Below are 15239 nucleotides of genomic sequence, written 5' to 3'. Positions count from 1 at the left end.
TAAGAATTGGGAATCCTCTGGATAAAGATAGTGGGATGTTTGATGTGACCTCCCCGTCCTTCTCTGACAACACAAGGGGCTGATTCAAAAAACCAGCATGGCATAGGCTGTGTTTATTAAACTGTTTGGGAAGAGATCCGGAAACCCTTGGAGTAGTGAGAATGCTTGCCATTCAAACAGCAAACACTGGTAAACACAATTCTGCAGTTACAATAGAAGATTGGTCATGGAGAGAACACAGTTAGGGCCCGATTTCTCCGTATGGGGAGAGAGCTGAATGGTGAGGCTTCTGTTTGAGTATGAGGACTAAAATGGTACCCAGAGCCACCCTGAGTTTGCACGACATTTCAACTACCTGATAACTACTCTGTTGGCAAACTATGGCTCAGAGCACGTCAGTCTAGCCACCTTTTCTTCCAGTAGGAAACAGATCTCTAAATCCAACACCTAAGAAAGGCAGAATGGCTACAAGGATGCCAGGCAGTAACTTTAAATCACTGATGTTTATTAGAGTGCATGTTTAAAAAATTCAAACACTTGGGAAGTGTCCAACCCCAAAAAACCCTGACGTTCCCATCATTATGTCAGTGTCCACTCTCACAATTTCCATGTTGCAACATGAAAGAAGGGCGCTAGATGAGACACAGATAATTTTGGGGGGGAGTGGGTTCCTCTGACCCAGGCTCCAGGAGTAGGGACGCTTGCTGCCCCTTGTGGAGGCAGACGACTTGCATCTCCAAATCAGATCAGCACCTTCCCCAAAAGCTGCAGGATTGCTCTGTTCCCAAATGTCCTGAGGTTGCAGAGAAACACTCAAGATTTACCAAATCCCAACCTGCGCTCCTGATAAGTTACCTCCCCTAAGCTTAAATGTCATTATACTCTGCCTTCAATATTCTCAACTTAGTAAGAGATGATATGCCTTGGAAGTAAGAGTCTAGTTATGACTTCAGAAATGCCTGGACAGCTCATCTCCACTGGCAGCTTTGGGAAGACTCTGACCTTGTACACTTTGTTTTAAAAGGATTGTGTGTGTGTGCATGCACGCCTGTGTGTGTCTGTCTGGTGTGTAGATATATATGTACATACATATATATGTGTTTGTGTGTATATAGATATACACACACACACATCATATACATCATATCAGGACAACATAGCAGCTCACTGCAAATCACATCTCCTTATCCAAATTTTAAAAAATTAAAGCAACCTCTGAAAGTAAAAATACTGTCAAATTAAATTCCTACCCACTCACCCACAAGCAAAATTAATTTCCATTAAAGACCATGGCATAATTTGAAGGAGATGCTAAGTAGATGTGAAGTTTTAACCATGCCTTAATCTGGGCAGACTGCTGGTCAAAAGCCCTGCTGGAGTGCAGCCCCACACCCAACCAAAGCCATTGAAGATCCTTAAGCTCCAGCAGGAGCTGAAGACAGGGAAATCCCAGCCACCTCCAGGTCCAGGGGATGGGAAGGGGGGGGACATCTTTGTCGAGGTCCCAAAGGGCAATCATTTTTTTTTTAAAGCAACCGGAGTTAAGTAACTTGCTCAAGGTTACACAGCCAGTTATTTCTGGGTGTGGTGCTGAGTATCTGCGCCCGGATTTGATTCCCCAGGTCATCCTGACACTGGAGCCGAAGGCAATCATCTTTGCAAGGGAATAATATTGCAGCTGAAACACAAAATAAAAAGGGATTCAGGTTTATGTTTTACATGCCATTAAGCAAATCCAGAAGATTCTTTCCTACTTCTCTTGCTTTAAATCTTGAATTCTGTGTCTCGATCTTAAAGCATGTGCTCAAAGAACAATCCTTCTGCTTACTAAAAAGGGAATGAAGTGAACAGCGAGGGGCAGAGTGGCACAGTGGATAGGGCACTGGCCTTGCAGTCAGAAAACCTGAGCTGAAATCCTAGCTCTTACGTTTATGAGCTGTGTGGTCACGGACAAGTCCTTTAGTTTTTATGAACCTGCTTCTTCCGTAAAATACTGGTACTGACGATCTCAGAGGGCTACTCACTGTGAGGCTCCAAAGAGATGAAGTATGTAAAGGACTCAGAAATCCCTAATACGCGTTATAAATGTCAGTTCTTTTCACTATAGCGGACACTGGGGTCAAGTTTACGTCCAGGCCTCGACTTCGGGACAGTTTACAGCTTGAGGAGGGGTTTAATGGGACTCAACAAGGAACTGCTATGTGCAAAGTGTTTTGTCATAATCTAGTAATAACTGAAGCTAAGAACATGCTTCCTTTCCAGATGCTCATCTGGGAACTAATGGGGGCTCAGCACTGCAACAGAAGAAAACAGCAATGTGAAAAACTGAGGGGACACCAGGCTTTGTCTCCTTTTCAGTGAAGGAAGCAAAGCCAGGAAAATAACATCCATAGTGACTTCAGCAACATCCTCGATGGCAAAACCAACCAAACAATGAAACAACCGGAAACAAGTGATGTGAACGGATAAAGAACCCACATATGAAATGATGGCCCCAAAGAGAGTAAACGATGATACCCATTCTGGCTCCCTCATGAAGGCTGGAGGCTATGGTTGGGAAAGACTACAAAAATGTCAGCTTTTTTTCAATGTAAGCATAAGTTTTCCTCATTTCTTCCTCTTTTTCTTTTAATTTTTTTGTCTTTTTTAAGAGGGGGAGGGCAGGGCAATTAGGGTTGAGTGACTTGCCCAAGGTCACACAGCTAGTGTTAAGTGTCTGAGGCTGGATTTGAACTCAGGTCCTCATGACTCCAGGGCTGGTGCTCTATTCACAACACCACCTAGCTGCCTGTTCTTCCTCTTTTTAAAAAATTCTTTGGCTCTCTGGGAGTGGGGAGGGGTGCAGGAGAAAATCTAGACAATATCAAACCAAAAGATCGTAATAAAAATCTACTTTTTTTAAAAAGAACAAGCATGGCCCCAGAGAAGGCTGATAAGAAGACCCCTCCCTTCCCTTGCTCCTTGGCAGAGGTCAGAGTCTACAGTGGGGGAACACTGCAAACAAGGTTAGATTTTTTTATGTCCAATGCTAGTGATAATTTTTTTCAAGCATTTATTATCACGATGGCTCTTTGAGGAGCAGGGAGAGCAGGAGAGATACTGGGGAAAATCCAGGCATTAAAAACAAGAAATAAATTAATAAAAACACCCACAATTTACATAATGACTACACAATGTGAATAGAAAGAATGAATGAAGCTGGATGCTGCCCTAATGACTAAGCCTGACCCCAGAGAAGCGTGCAAAAAACATGCCTCCCTCTTTGCCTCCGCTGCCCTTGGCGGGGGGATCCTTGGAGGGATTGGTGTGGAACATTGCATTTACTCTCAGATTCAGTTAAGATATTCATTTTGCTGAACCACATTTTCCCAATTTCTTTTTTGTTATGAGAGGTGATTTACTGAGCAGAGGAGGTTAGGAGAGATATTTGGAAATGAAAGTGATACAAAAGCAAGAGAAAACAATAGGAATTTTTTTTAAAACCCAAAGAGTCCCTCTCACCCTAGCAATCCTTTCCCAGCCCAGCGCATAGGGACGAGTCTAAGCTGGAGTCTCTCGCCTCCCCGGAGCACTGTCACATTCAATGGATGCTGAAAGACAAGGAAGAGCCAATTTGAGAGTCCAACTGGAAGAAGCTTCTCAAAGTCGAGTTCTGGTAGTGATGCTGCCAAGCCCGCACCAGCCTGCTCGAGCTGGGGGGTGGGGCCAAGCCCAAGGGATTCTGGCCCCAAACCATCCTCAGAGTCTGAAGAGCGGATCTGAGCAGCTCCTACTTCCCTTTTCCTCAGAGAGGAGAGATTCAACCTGAAGGAAACCAAACTCCCTACTAGCATCTGGCAGGAGGAGAGGGGATGAGCCCAACACTAAACCAGTACTCCCAGGGTGGAGGATGTTTCTGAGATCTTAAATGGCCCCACCAAGGACCAAGCTGGGGGATTCAATGTTGTTCCAAAGGGCAAGAAAGAAAGGACAATTCACATTGCTTTCTGTAAGCCAACTTGAGGGCTTTTTCCTCCCGAATTAATAGACTACACTGCTGTACTTTACATGGAATCATGGAATTGTAGATGTGGAGCTTGGGAAGGTATGTCTGAAACTCATCACGTTCAAAGCTTTGATTTTAACAGATGGAGAAACTGAGGTCCAACAAGGTTAAATGACCTGCCTAAGGTCACACAGGTTAGCAAGTGGAAGAACTGGGATTTGAAGCCAGGTCCTCTGATTCCAAATCTAGCATGTGACCCAAAATACCATGAATCTTGGCATCGCCAGAAGTTTCTGTAAAATCTTCAGAAGGCCCTAGAGACTAAGGAATACCCATTTCAATTCACTAGCATCCAACTCAGCAGTCAGTTTTCAGCACCTGCTATGTTTGAGGCATTGTGCCACGGGCTGGGAACACACTGAAGTCGAGCCTGCCTTGGGTACTGTGCCAGGCAGGGCCCAGCACTGGAAGGAGCCTGAGGGTCTCTCCACATTAGTGGAAGTGCCCAGACAGGACTTTTGGAGGAAGGATTGTTTCTGGCTAAAACAATAGGCACTGAGAAGGGTCTTGGATCAACCTCAGAGAAGAGAAGCCGTGGCCACCCAACTCACCCCTTCACTGTGTTGGACTACTGTTCCAATGTTCTGAAGATTCTGGAAGTTGTAGGCATTTACTGAGCCAAACTCCACGATCTCATCATCCACTTGGAGACCCTTGAAACATAAGACCAAAAACGTATGGGAGATTTTAATAAGACTTTTACTGTCCAGCCTTTCAACAGCCAAGGTGTTGTGTTTTGATGAATGGTATTATGTTATAAAGGAGCCATCATAGGATCATGGATTTAGAGCTGGGAGGGGTTTCAGATGTTCTCCAGTCCAACACTTACTAAACTGTGAGTCGACCCTATATGGGGTTGTGACCCACAGTTTAAGAAATGGTGAGAGGTTCGTGAGCAAAAAATGTTTAAGAAGCCCTCATCTGACAGAGGACATTGAAACCCAGGGAAGAGTGATTTATGCAAATTCCCAAAGGTGGTTGTGAGGGGCATGGCAAGGATTGGCGTCTATTCCAAACCCAGTCCTCTTTCCCTGCAGGAGCCAGGGCAGCATTGGAGGTGAGGAAGAAGAGTCACTGGGAAGTGCCGGAGTTCTTTGGAAAAGCATCCATAAAACCCTTTCAAAAGCCAGCAACATTTGCCAGCAAGAGCTGTAAAGGGAAGAGACTGTTTTGTCCTGAAGGGGATAACCCTGAAGATTAAAAATGAGTAATTTGGACCCCTGAAGGGTGGCAACCACTTCCTCTTGCATGGCAGACATGGTCAGAATATCACTAAGAAGTTTCTGCTACTTGTGACACCTCTGGGTGCCCCTGGAGGGCCATCTGACTAAAAGAACATCTGAAATGAAGACTGTGGCTACCACCGGGGCCTGCATGTAGGTTCTGGGGCAAAACTAACCACTAGCCCTGGCTCTGTTTCCTGCCCTCAGCACTTAACTGGGCTATTCCAGAGAAATCCAATTCAGAAGGAAGAACAATTGTTAATGATCTCTGTTCTCATTCCACCTCAACCACCATCCAGGAAAACCATGGGAGAATCGCTCTCTTTTCCAGATGAAAAAAGCATTGAGAAGACAAGGGTTTGGCCCTGAGTCCCCTAAACCTGTGGGCTTGGAAGCCATAGCTGCTGTCCATGGGCTGAGCCTCGTATCATCTCCCTTCCCAATAAGTGGTTCTCACATCTCCACTCGGTCCTGTAGCAGCTGCCCAACTTACCGAGTTACTGGCGGGAGAGCCTGGGCTGACGCTGTTTACTTTAGCAAAGGGCCGAGGGGGACTCCAGCTCGGGCTCCGGCTTGGGCCCTGGCCCTGGTTCAAGGCCTCATTCTGTGCCTCTGCGGCATCCCTGGCTTGCTTCTCCTTCCCCCTGGCATGGAGCTGGTGCAAGGCTTCTTCTACCTGCTTCATCAAGGCTTTGTGGTCATTCTGCAGACCTAGAAGAGAAACTTCTAGTAGAGAAGCAAGAAAGCCATGCCCCAAACCAAGGCCAATGGGCATCTTTAATCCCACATTCTCATTCGGGCAGTTCCCTCGACACATCTCCCTTTAAGGGAAAATGGGGGGATTGTTAGTTGAGAACTATCTCCAATGTCCCCCCAAAACCATGCTGCACAATGATGGGCCAGGATGGTGTCTTTTAGTGGCATCTGTCACTGTGCAGTTAGGCACCCAATACAAGAGCTTTCATCTGGGGGAATCTCACAGCAAAATCCTAAGATCCCAGATTCAGAGCTGGAAGGGACGTCAAGGGTTGAGTCCAACCCCCTTGTTTTTCACGGATTCATGCAAAAAGGCAGCTGAGTGGCATAGGTGGGCCTTGGATCAAGAGACTCATTTGTCACGACCATCCGACCAGAAAGTCTGCCTGAGGCCCAGGGTATTCGCAGAAGCCGAGCTCTATGGAGTTAAGAGCTGAGCTCCTGACCATCTTGTTTCCCGCGCGTGCCAGGGCAGTAGCGCTTCTCTATACTCACAGATGATGTTGTGCCTTGCTGTACGCACTTGATACACATCCACATCTGCTCGAGGATAGCCCTCAATGTCGACCAGAGGCTCATTCATCCCAACTCCTTTTTGCTGGGGAGAAGAAATGAGGTTAGTAGATGTCATTAATATAAACTCATCCTGTTCATCATGTTCCCAAAGTATTTTTCTTTGTATCTACAAGGGGGAAATATGGGGACTCAGATGGGAAAGTGTAGATCGTGTTAGGACAAAGAATGTATACCTAGTACCTAGGGACAAACGCCTCAGAAAGGCAGGCAACCTGGTCCAAGGGATAGAATCCTGCTTCTGGAGTGCTAGACCCGAGTTCAAATCTAGGTTCTGTAATTTATCCTTCCAGTACTTCAGTTTCCTCATTTGTAAAATGAGAGGGTTGGACTAGATGGCCTCTAAGAGCCCCTGCAACTCCCAGTCTATGACCTCATGACTGCCTGGGCCAGGACCTCAGGATCCGGGTCTGACAGACAGCTGAGTGCATGCTCAACATGTAGTCCATGTCAGGGTGTGCTCCCCAACCTTCCCGACTTTTTGCACTTTACTATCCTGCCCCAAAGCTACAATCCAGCTACAATGGCCTCCGGGTAGTAGCAGAGAGAGCATGGAAACAACTATGTACAAACAGGCCATGTGAGAAATGGGAGATAATCAACAGAGGGAAGGCATATTAAAGAGGATCAGGAAAGATTTCTTGTTGTTGAGTCCTGTCCGACTTTTCATGGCCCCATTTGGAGTTTTCTTGGCAGAGATCCTGGAGCGGTTTGCTATTTCCTTCTCCAGCTCATCTGACAGATGAGGAAACTGAGGGAAATGAAGTTAAGTAACTTGCCCAGGGTCACGTTAGTGTCTGAGACTGGATTTGAGCTCAGGTCTTCCTGACTCCAGGCCCATTGCTCTATCCACTGTGCCACCTAGGACTTCCTGACCTCTGTTCATGGCTTGTTCCTGATCTGTATTGTCTGGGGTCCAGCTGCTGCTTTCTCAAGTCTTGAATGCTATGTCCTTCAAGGATCTCAGGAGTCATTAGAGGCAAAGCCATACAAACATTCAGGGTTCTCTAAGTGGTCTGATCTAGGGCCAAGTCTGACTGATGTCTTCCTAGTCTGTGCTTTGCTGGATTCCAGCCTTACAACTGCAAACTTGCCCCTGGTGGGAGCTCTGCTGGTCTGCTGCTGGTCCCAACCTTCATCAGCTAGCTGGAAGGCTCTGCCAATTTGGAACAAAAGAACTGGAGGCCTGTCCTTGGTATAAGGTTACACTCCTAGACTGGGTTAACCAGCTGCTGGGCCAGGCAAGGCTGGTGGGATGAATCTAGCACCTGGTATGGGGTCAGTCACTCGATGCTACTCAGTTCTGTTCACGCTGTTGTACCAGGCATAGCTTCAGGCTGTCAGGGCAGAATCCCTGATGGCCATCAGTCTGTGGCTTGGCCCTCCCTCCTTCCTATTCCTTGGGGGGCATAGAGCTTCAGGCCCTGCCTGTACTGTTCTGCGTCAGGTGCTATGAGAATCTACTCAGTGCCCTCCACAAGCTCACAGGCCTCTGGCCATCGTCCTGTGCTCACCTAGGCTAGAACAAAGGACCTGCTGCTTTCCCCTGGATGTCTGATACCTGTTCAGTCGAGTGTTCTTCCCTGATGGTTGCTGGACTGACTGTGGAAAAGAGCTGGGCTACACTGCTTCCTCCTACACTGCGGTCTTTAATGAACTTCCCTCTAAACTTTCCTCATGTACAATTCTGAACATGTCACTCTTTGCTAAAAAACTCTGCCAGCCTCTATTGCCTCAGAAAAAATGTAAACCCCCGGCCTCGGGTTCAAGGCCCTCCCCACTGTAGCTCAAAGTGACTTTTCCAGTTATATTTCACATCATTACTCCTCACAAACTACCTTCAAGCCACCAGCTGTTCCCTACATTATATCAACATGCCAAGTTCCACCTTCAGGTGTGCCACAGAGTACTCCCCATGGCTGGAATGTAGCCCAGCCTCACCTCTACCTCTAGAATCCTTGACTTCCTTCAAGGATAAACTTGGGGCCTCTCCTTGACACCCCCCTGTGACGGGAATGTAAATTTAAAGATCTTCCCTGCCCCTAGGCTAAAGTGCACCCGAGCCTGGGGTGGGAGGCTTGTTTTTCAGTAGATACTTCTTGATTGGCCAGTGAGTCAATGAGGTTGTTACATTCTCTGAGCCAGGAGAAGGTTATATAAGCCCTGATGTGTAGCTTTGTTTTGGGGCTCACTTTGAAAAGTGTTCTGTGATTTGATGAAACTCAGGGCTAGCCCTTGTCCAGAGCCCCCCGGCTTTGAAACCCAGATGTTGTTTGGTATGGATGTAATGGTTGGACAGTTTGGAAATCTGTCTACTTGATCTGTTTTTGTCTTGATAATTCTGTCTGTATACTTTGAAGTTCGGGGTGCTGACGTTTTCCCCCTGAACTAGGTGAACAATACATATTTGACTGATTAAAGTAAGCTTGTTAACCCATTTTGAGTTGCTTTCCTTTATCAAAGCAGATCCAAGAACCTGTATGGGCAGCCACCCTGGGGACACTTGGGGTGCTTGCTGCCACACACCCCCCCCCCACCTAGGTGGCAGGTACTGGTCTTCCTTCTCAAATTACCTGGTATCTACTTATCTGTGTACTGTCGTGAGTGAAGTTCAACAAACAGGTAAACTGAGGCACACTTCTCTAAGCAAGACAGTATTTTGTTCACAGGGCACAAAACCTGAGAATAAGATGGGTCAGTGGCTCCCTCAGTTTCCAACCAAAGACCCAAACAAAAGGACAGGTCCCCTTTTATAGGTTTTTGAGAGAACAAAACAAAGAACAGAACAGAGAAAGTGACACCATGGGGTTGAGGGCAGCATGACTGGTCACACAGCTGAGGTGTGGGGGACAATATGATTAGTTGGAACTTGGAAATAAAGGGCTGACAACAGCTCCCTCCTTCCTTCCTACGACTAAGAAAAGTTCATGGAGTCCACTTGCAAGGCCAAAGATAACGGCCCAGACCTTTGGACACCAAACCAGATCTCCTTGAAAGAGCATGGTGCTGTAAAGATGTCAGGTCCAACTCCCTTATGACTGGAGGAATCCCCCAAGTTCAGCAGAATTCCTTGAGGCCAGAATAGAACAGTCATTAGCAAGAGAACTGGATTTCTGAACTTAACCTGTTATAGGCCAGCTGAACTCTGAACTAAAGACAGAAAACGTAGGAAGTCACAAGGATAAAATCAGTTAACTGTAAGTAGGATCAATAAAAAAATGATACAGAAACAATTTAAGCTTCTTAGTATATAGTGTTTCCCCTCCCATTACACCCAGTAGAAAACAAATTTCTTAAGGGGCAGGCCCCTTTATCTCGTATTTCCAATGCCAGAAGCAGGAGCAAGATAAATGTTTGCTGAATTAAACTCTTTAACTGAGTGTGGATATGAACTTATAATAATAAGCACCTTGTCTGGAATATTCTATAGTTTAGTCTCCCCACAGCTCCAAAAGGTTTAACCACCTGATAAGACAGACAAGAGTGAAAACCCTCAAGAGAAGAAAACTGTCGAAAGTTTCATCTTCTGAAAAACAAGTGTCCTAAAGATACTTTAAAACCCTCCTTTCTACATAACACAGAAGAACTAAAAACTTGCTGTCCTGCATATCCAAAATGAACCCCCTGAGCACAGTAAGGACGCCTGATTCTTAGGCTTACTTTATTTTAGTTTTCCCCCTTTCAAAACTGTGTTCAAAACATAGCTTTCCCAGCGCTCAGGAAGCCGACGAGATCAAGTACAATGGCCCTGAGGTCCCCTACTGCCCTTCACTCTCCTAGGCTGCACACAGTTCTATCCTTTACCAAGTTAATTAATCATCATTAATTTCCTGCCTGATGTTATAAACTCAAGGGCACACATTTCCTTGTCTCCCGGTAGCAGCTGGGTGATCGATTTAAAATCGAGTAGCCCATCCTACAAAGAGCAAATCGGTATATTCCCAAGGGGGTCTCTGTGCTCTGAGTCCATTGCCCAGTAGTGAGGAGTAGGCTTTCAGAGACCAAAGGGAGTCAGGACAGAGTCAGGGGCTACAAGTTGAGTCACCAGACTGATAAGGCTCCTGGCTCTGGGTCCCAGCAGCACTTTCTGCCACACTGGCCATCACAGGAGGAATCTTTCAGAGGCAACTCCAGACTAGTAGCTCCCATCCATAGGGCACAGTAACATTTACAAAGCTCTTCACACACATTGTCTCACTTAATCCTCACAGCAAACACAGGCTGGGTAAGTAAATCTTAGGGATTGGGGCAGGACTGGACCTGTGATTCCGCTGATAAAAGAACCTCCCCAATGCTGCAGCTCTGCATCTTCTTATCCTCCTGCTGAATGAGCTGAAAGTATAAGGGATTTCCCTGAACTTCATGCAGCCAGTATACGCGAGAGGTAGGGATTGCCTCATCTAATTCTCTACCCACTAAACTACAGTGCATCTTCTGCTACTGGTATTATCAACCCATGGCAGTCATGGGAAAACAGGATCACAGACAGAAGCGGCCGGCTCAGCAGATTTCAGAAAAACCTGAAAAGATTTACATGAACTGAGTGAAGTGAGCACAACGGCAACACTGTATGATGGCCCACCTGGACAGACTTAGCTCTTCTAAGCAAGGCCATGATCTAAGACAATGCCTTTTAAAGGACTCATGATGGAAAACGCCACCCACAGCCTGAGAAAGAACGGAGTCTGAATGCAGAGCTAAGCAGACTATTTTCTGTTTGTTTTTTCTTTCTCGTGGTTTTTCCCTTTGGTTCTGATTCTTCTTTCACAACATGACTAATGCAGAAATATGCTAATATGATTGTACAAGGATAGCCTATATCAGACTGCACATGTCTTGGGGAGGGGAGAGAGTAGGAAAGGGGAAAATTTACAACTTAAAATATTATAAAAGTAAATGTTGAAAACTAAAAATAAGCAAATAGATAAATAAATAAAAGAAGTGACCTACTAGTGTGACAAACCCAGGTCTTGAAAGGCAGGGTGGTGTAGTGGGTAGGTACTGGACTCACAGCCACAAAGACCTCTTCAAATCCTATCTCTGGCCCTTCCAAGTTTTACACACTAAGCAAGTCACATTAGCTCCCCAGGCCTCAGCTCTCTTATCAGTAAAATGAGAAGATTGGATTCAATGGCTTCTAAGATCCTGCCAACTCTAATCCACAATCCTATGGCTCCAAATCCTACATAGGCAGTGCCTTGATGGATCCTCATCGACCAATCAATCAAAATTTATTCAGCACCACGATGTGCCAAGCACTGTACTGTTATTGCTGGGTATATCAAAAGAGGAGAAAAGATGTCCATGCCCTCAAAGACCTCACAGGGCTCAATGGAGGGGACAACATGCAAACAAATATATCCAAAGCAAGCAACATCCAGTATAAATAGGAAACAATTAACAGAGAGAAGGCACTAGAATTAAGATGTAAAAGACAAAATTTCCCTTGGGACTTAAAAGCTGCCAGGGAGGTCAGCAGTTGGAACAGAAGAGGGCAAACATTCTAGGCATAGGGGACAGTCAGAGAAAATGCCCAGAATCAAGGGATGGAGCGCCTCGTTTGTGGAACAGTCGGGAGGCCGGCATCATGGGATCGAAGAGGATGTGTTGGAGAGTAAGGTGTAAGAAGACTGGAAAGGCAGGAGGAGGCTGGGTGATGAAGGGCCTTGAAGGCCAAACAGAGCATGTTGCATCTGATCCTGGAGGTGACAGGCAGCCAGTAGAGTTTATTGAGCAGAGAAGTGACAAACCTGGACCTGCGCTTCAGTGGCCGAATGGAGATGGCCAGGAGTAAGGAGTGACCTCAGACAGGCAGAGCCGGCAGCAGCTATTGTGATAAGCCAGGCATGAGGTGATGAGGACCTGTACCAAGGTGGGGGCAGTCCCAGAGGAGACAAGGGGGCGTGTTCTGGACACGTGACAAAGGTGAGATAGACAAGCCTTGGATAGATGTTGTAACTTGAAATGACAGGGAGTGAAACCATTAATCATTTTAAGTGAAGTTTTAATTGTGGAGCATAATTAACCTGGGGATTGCAGGGGATCATGTACCCAAATCAAGCAACCACAAGCATATACATCTCGGGGTTTATATAGACAAAAGACACAATATAAATGTTACCAAGGGGAGCAAGCAGGGAAAATACAGAAGCCAAAGGATAGCACTGCTTAATGATTGTTGCCCAGCGGTCAGTTTGTTGCCCAACTGGAAAGTTCCCAAATCTATTTGGAGAACTGAATAGAAGGGGAGAGGGGCTGTGGGCTTCAGGTAGCAGGTTTGGGCAGGTTTACTTGGCAGGTTTGCTGCGTAGGGAGGTTTTTTTGGGTTTGGGCAGGTTTCCTAGGCAGCTCTCCTATGACGGGGAGAGATGGGGGATGTTCACAAAATGGGAGGTTACTACATAGACAAGCAACAGCTTGGACATGGGGGGGTGAGACAGAGGAAGGATTCCAGGATGACTCCTAGGCTGGGAGCCTGAGAGACTAAGTGGATGGTACTGCCCTCTACAGTAACAGGGAAAGTGGGAGGTGGGGAGGGTTTAGGGAGGAAGATAATGGACTCTGTTTTGGACATTTAAGATATCTACTGGACATCCTGTCAGAAAGGTTTGAAAGGCAACTAGAGATGTGAGATTGGAGGCCAGCAGAAAGACTGGGGCAAGAAAGAGAGATTTGAGAATTGTCAGCAAGAAGAGGGTAATTAATTCCAGGGGAGCTGATGAGATCACCAAGTCAGGTATAGGGAGAAGAGCAGAGAGCCTGGGATAGAGTCCATCACACCCAGAACCACAGGCTCTCAGGAGAGTAAAGAAGTAAAGAACACCTAAGTCTAAATTCTTCCTGAAAAGGAAAAGCCTCCCCACCTTGCAACATCCTATACCAGTGGCCTCCACTGAAGCAATAAGTATTCCCCTCCCCTCCCCACCCCGCCCCAGGCCACCCATCCTACTCATGGACGGCTCTGATAGCAAACACCCTCCTATCAAAAAATGCCGCTCAGTAAAGTATCACACTTTGTCCCAGCGCCTCTTGAGGTATTTCTATAGTACTAAGGACTATCCTTGGAGGAGTCACCCTGAAGTCTGAGCAACACAGCACAGTAGTAACAAAAGCATTCACCCATATTCCCATAATAATTATGACTTACAGAGCACTTTCCTTACAACAACCCTATAAGGTCAATTGTCAATGATCAAGGAATCTGTGAACTGAGAGTTGGAAGAGGCCTTAGAGCTCATTTGGCCCAACCTTTCATTTTACAAATGGGGAAACAGAGGCCCAGAGGTCTTGTCCCAGGCTGAGCAGCTCAAAAGTGACAGGGCCAGGATCTGAGACAGGATCTCCCACTCCCAAATCCACTATATGAGGCTGTCTTCTTGTTGGAAGTATCATTTGCCGTCTGTTGGGCTGTACACCCAGGAAAAACCAAACTGCTCTGGAAGCTGCAGCAGCAGCCCCAAGGGACGGGAATTCCGAAGCCTCTTTTCCCACATACACAGCACGGGGCCAAAAACATGCTAACTCATGTGCTGATGGCACTGGAAGAGCTGTTAAGCATATTTCTTCAAATCTTCATGTATAGAAAAGGCTACTGACAATCTAAGAAATTAAATGGACTTGCACAGGATACTTGCAGCTACTAAATGTTGGAGGCAAGATCGGAAAGTAGCTGTCCTGCCTGCAAGTCCAGGACTTTTCGTTTCTCGTGATAACACAATTTCTTCAATTGCCATTCCCAGGGAGCAGGGGAAGTGAGGACATTTGGCCCGTGGCAAGAAAGAGTGTAAAACAAAAAGAACTGGGCAGGTGCGTATGAGAGGATTTCCTAGAATGTCAGTGCTCAAAAGAACCTCAGAAATCACCCACCAATGCAGTGAGCCACACCTCTCTGAAACGAAGCAGTCCCATCGGTAAAATAAGGAGAACATTACCACCTACTGGTATTGGTAGGTGCCAACATCTACCCGTCAAAATACTACCTGTCAAACAGTTAGGAAGCACACTTTGAAGTGACAGAAAAATGGGGCCTTCCTCCAGTAAGGTGGCCGTACTGGAGTGAAAAGGGCCCTGAGGCCGTAAGGGCAGGGAGGAAGTCTCAGCTCCCACAGTCACCAGCCTGGGGCCTCTATGGAAAACGAAAAGCTTCCTGACAGTCAACGAACGGATCATCTGCAGACTCCAGACAAGGGAGTGGCGGAGACCCACGTGGGGAAGCCTGAGGGTTAGCTCACCATCCCTGAGGAGGCACAGAGGGTATAAGACTAGGAAAGTCAGAGCTGGGGAAGGGCCTGAGAACAGGGAAGTCAGTTCCTTTCCACGAATATGCACCTACTAGGTGAAAGGCCCGGTGCTAGGGGAGAGGGATACAAAAACAAAGCAAGCCCCGCCTTTAGGCTACTAAGGTCCGGCTTTGGGCCTGCTAGGCCCAAAAAAGCTCTGCTTGAGCTGTGGGTCACCACCCTGTGTGAAAAATCTGGCAACAGCAGGTTTCTGAACACCCAAGAACCAAAAACTAATTAAAATCTGAGGTTTCAAGTAGCGTCTCCCTGTGCTGGATCACACAGTTTCACTGCAGCCTTGGTTGTAAACGGGGGCTATCAGGGCTGGGAGGGGCCTCAGAACGGGGGATGTCCGGGCTGGAG

General features: G+C 46.7%; 1 protein-coding gene across 1 annotated transcript in view; it reads right to left on the bottom strand.

The window, feature by feature from the left end:
* Positions 1-484: 484 nt before the first annotated feature.
* The window catches only part of PSMD9 (proteasome 26S subunit, non-ATPase 9), a 15503-nt gene continuing 748 nt past the window's right edge, over positions 485-15239 (bottom strand). The window contains exons 2-6 of the mRNA XM_069081769.1: positions 6520-6622; positions 5762-5979; positions 4597-4698; positions 3502-3590; positions 485-1678 (exon numbers count right to left, since the gene is read on the bottom strand). Of these exons, the coding sequence (XP_068937870.1) occupies positions 1651-1678; positions 3502-3590; positions 4597-4698; positions 5762-5979; positions 6520-6622 (540 nt within the window). The 3' untranslated portion in view covers positions 485-1650. The remainder of the gene's footprint in view (positions 1679-3501; positions 3591-4596; positions 4699-5761; positions 5980-6519; positions 6623-15239) is intronic.

The sequence above is a fragment of the Petaurus breviceps genome, unplaced genomic scaffold, assembly GCF_028583685.1.
Source record: "Petaurus breviceps papuanus isolate PSGF00001 unplaced genomic scaffold, PetGlider_PUasm1.0 99, whole genome shotgun sequence".
Classification (NCBI taxonomy): domain Eukaryota; kingdom Metazoa; phylum Chordata; class Mammalia; order Diprotodontia; family Petauridae; genus Petaurus; species Petaurus breviceps.
The sequence above is the reverse complement of the archived record's forward strand: the minus strand, read 5'-3'. Positions and strand labels throughout refer to the sequence as shown.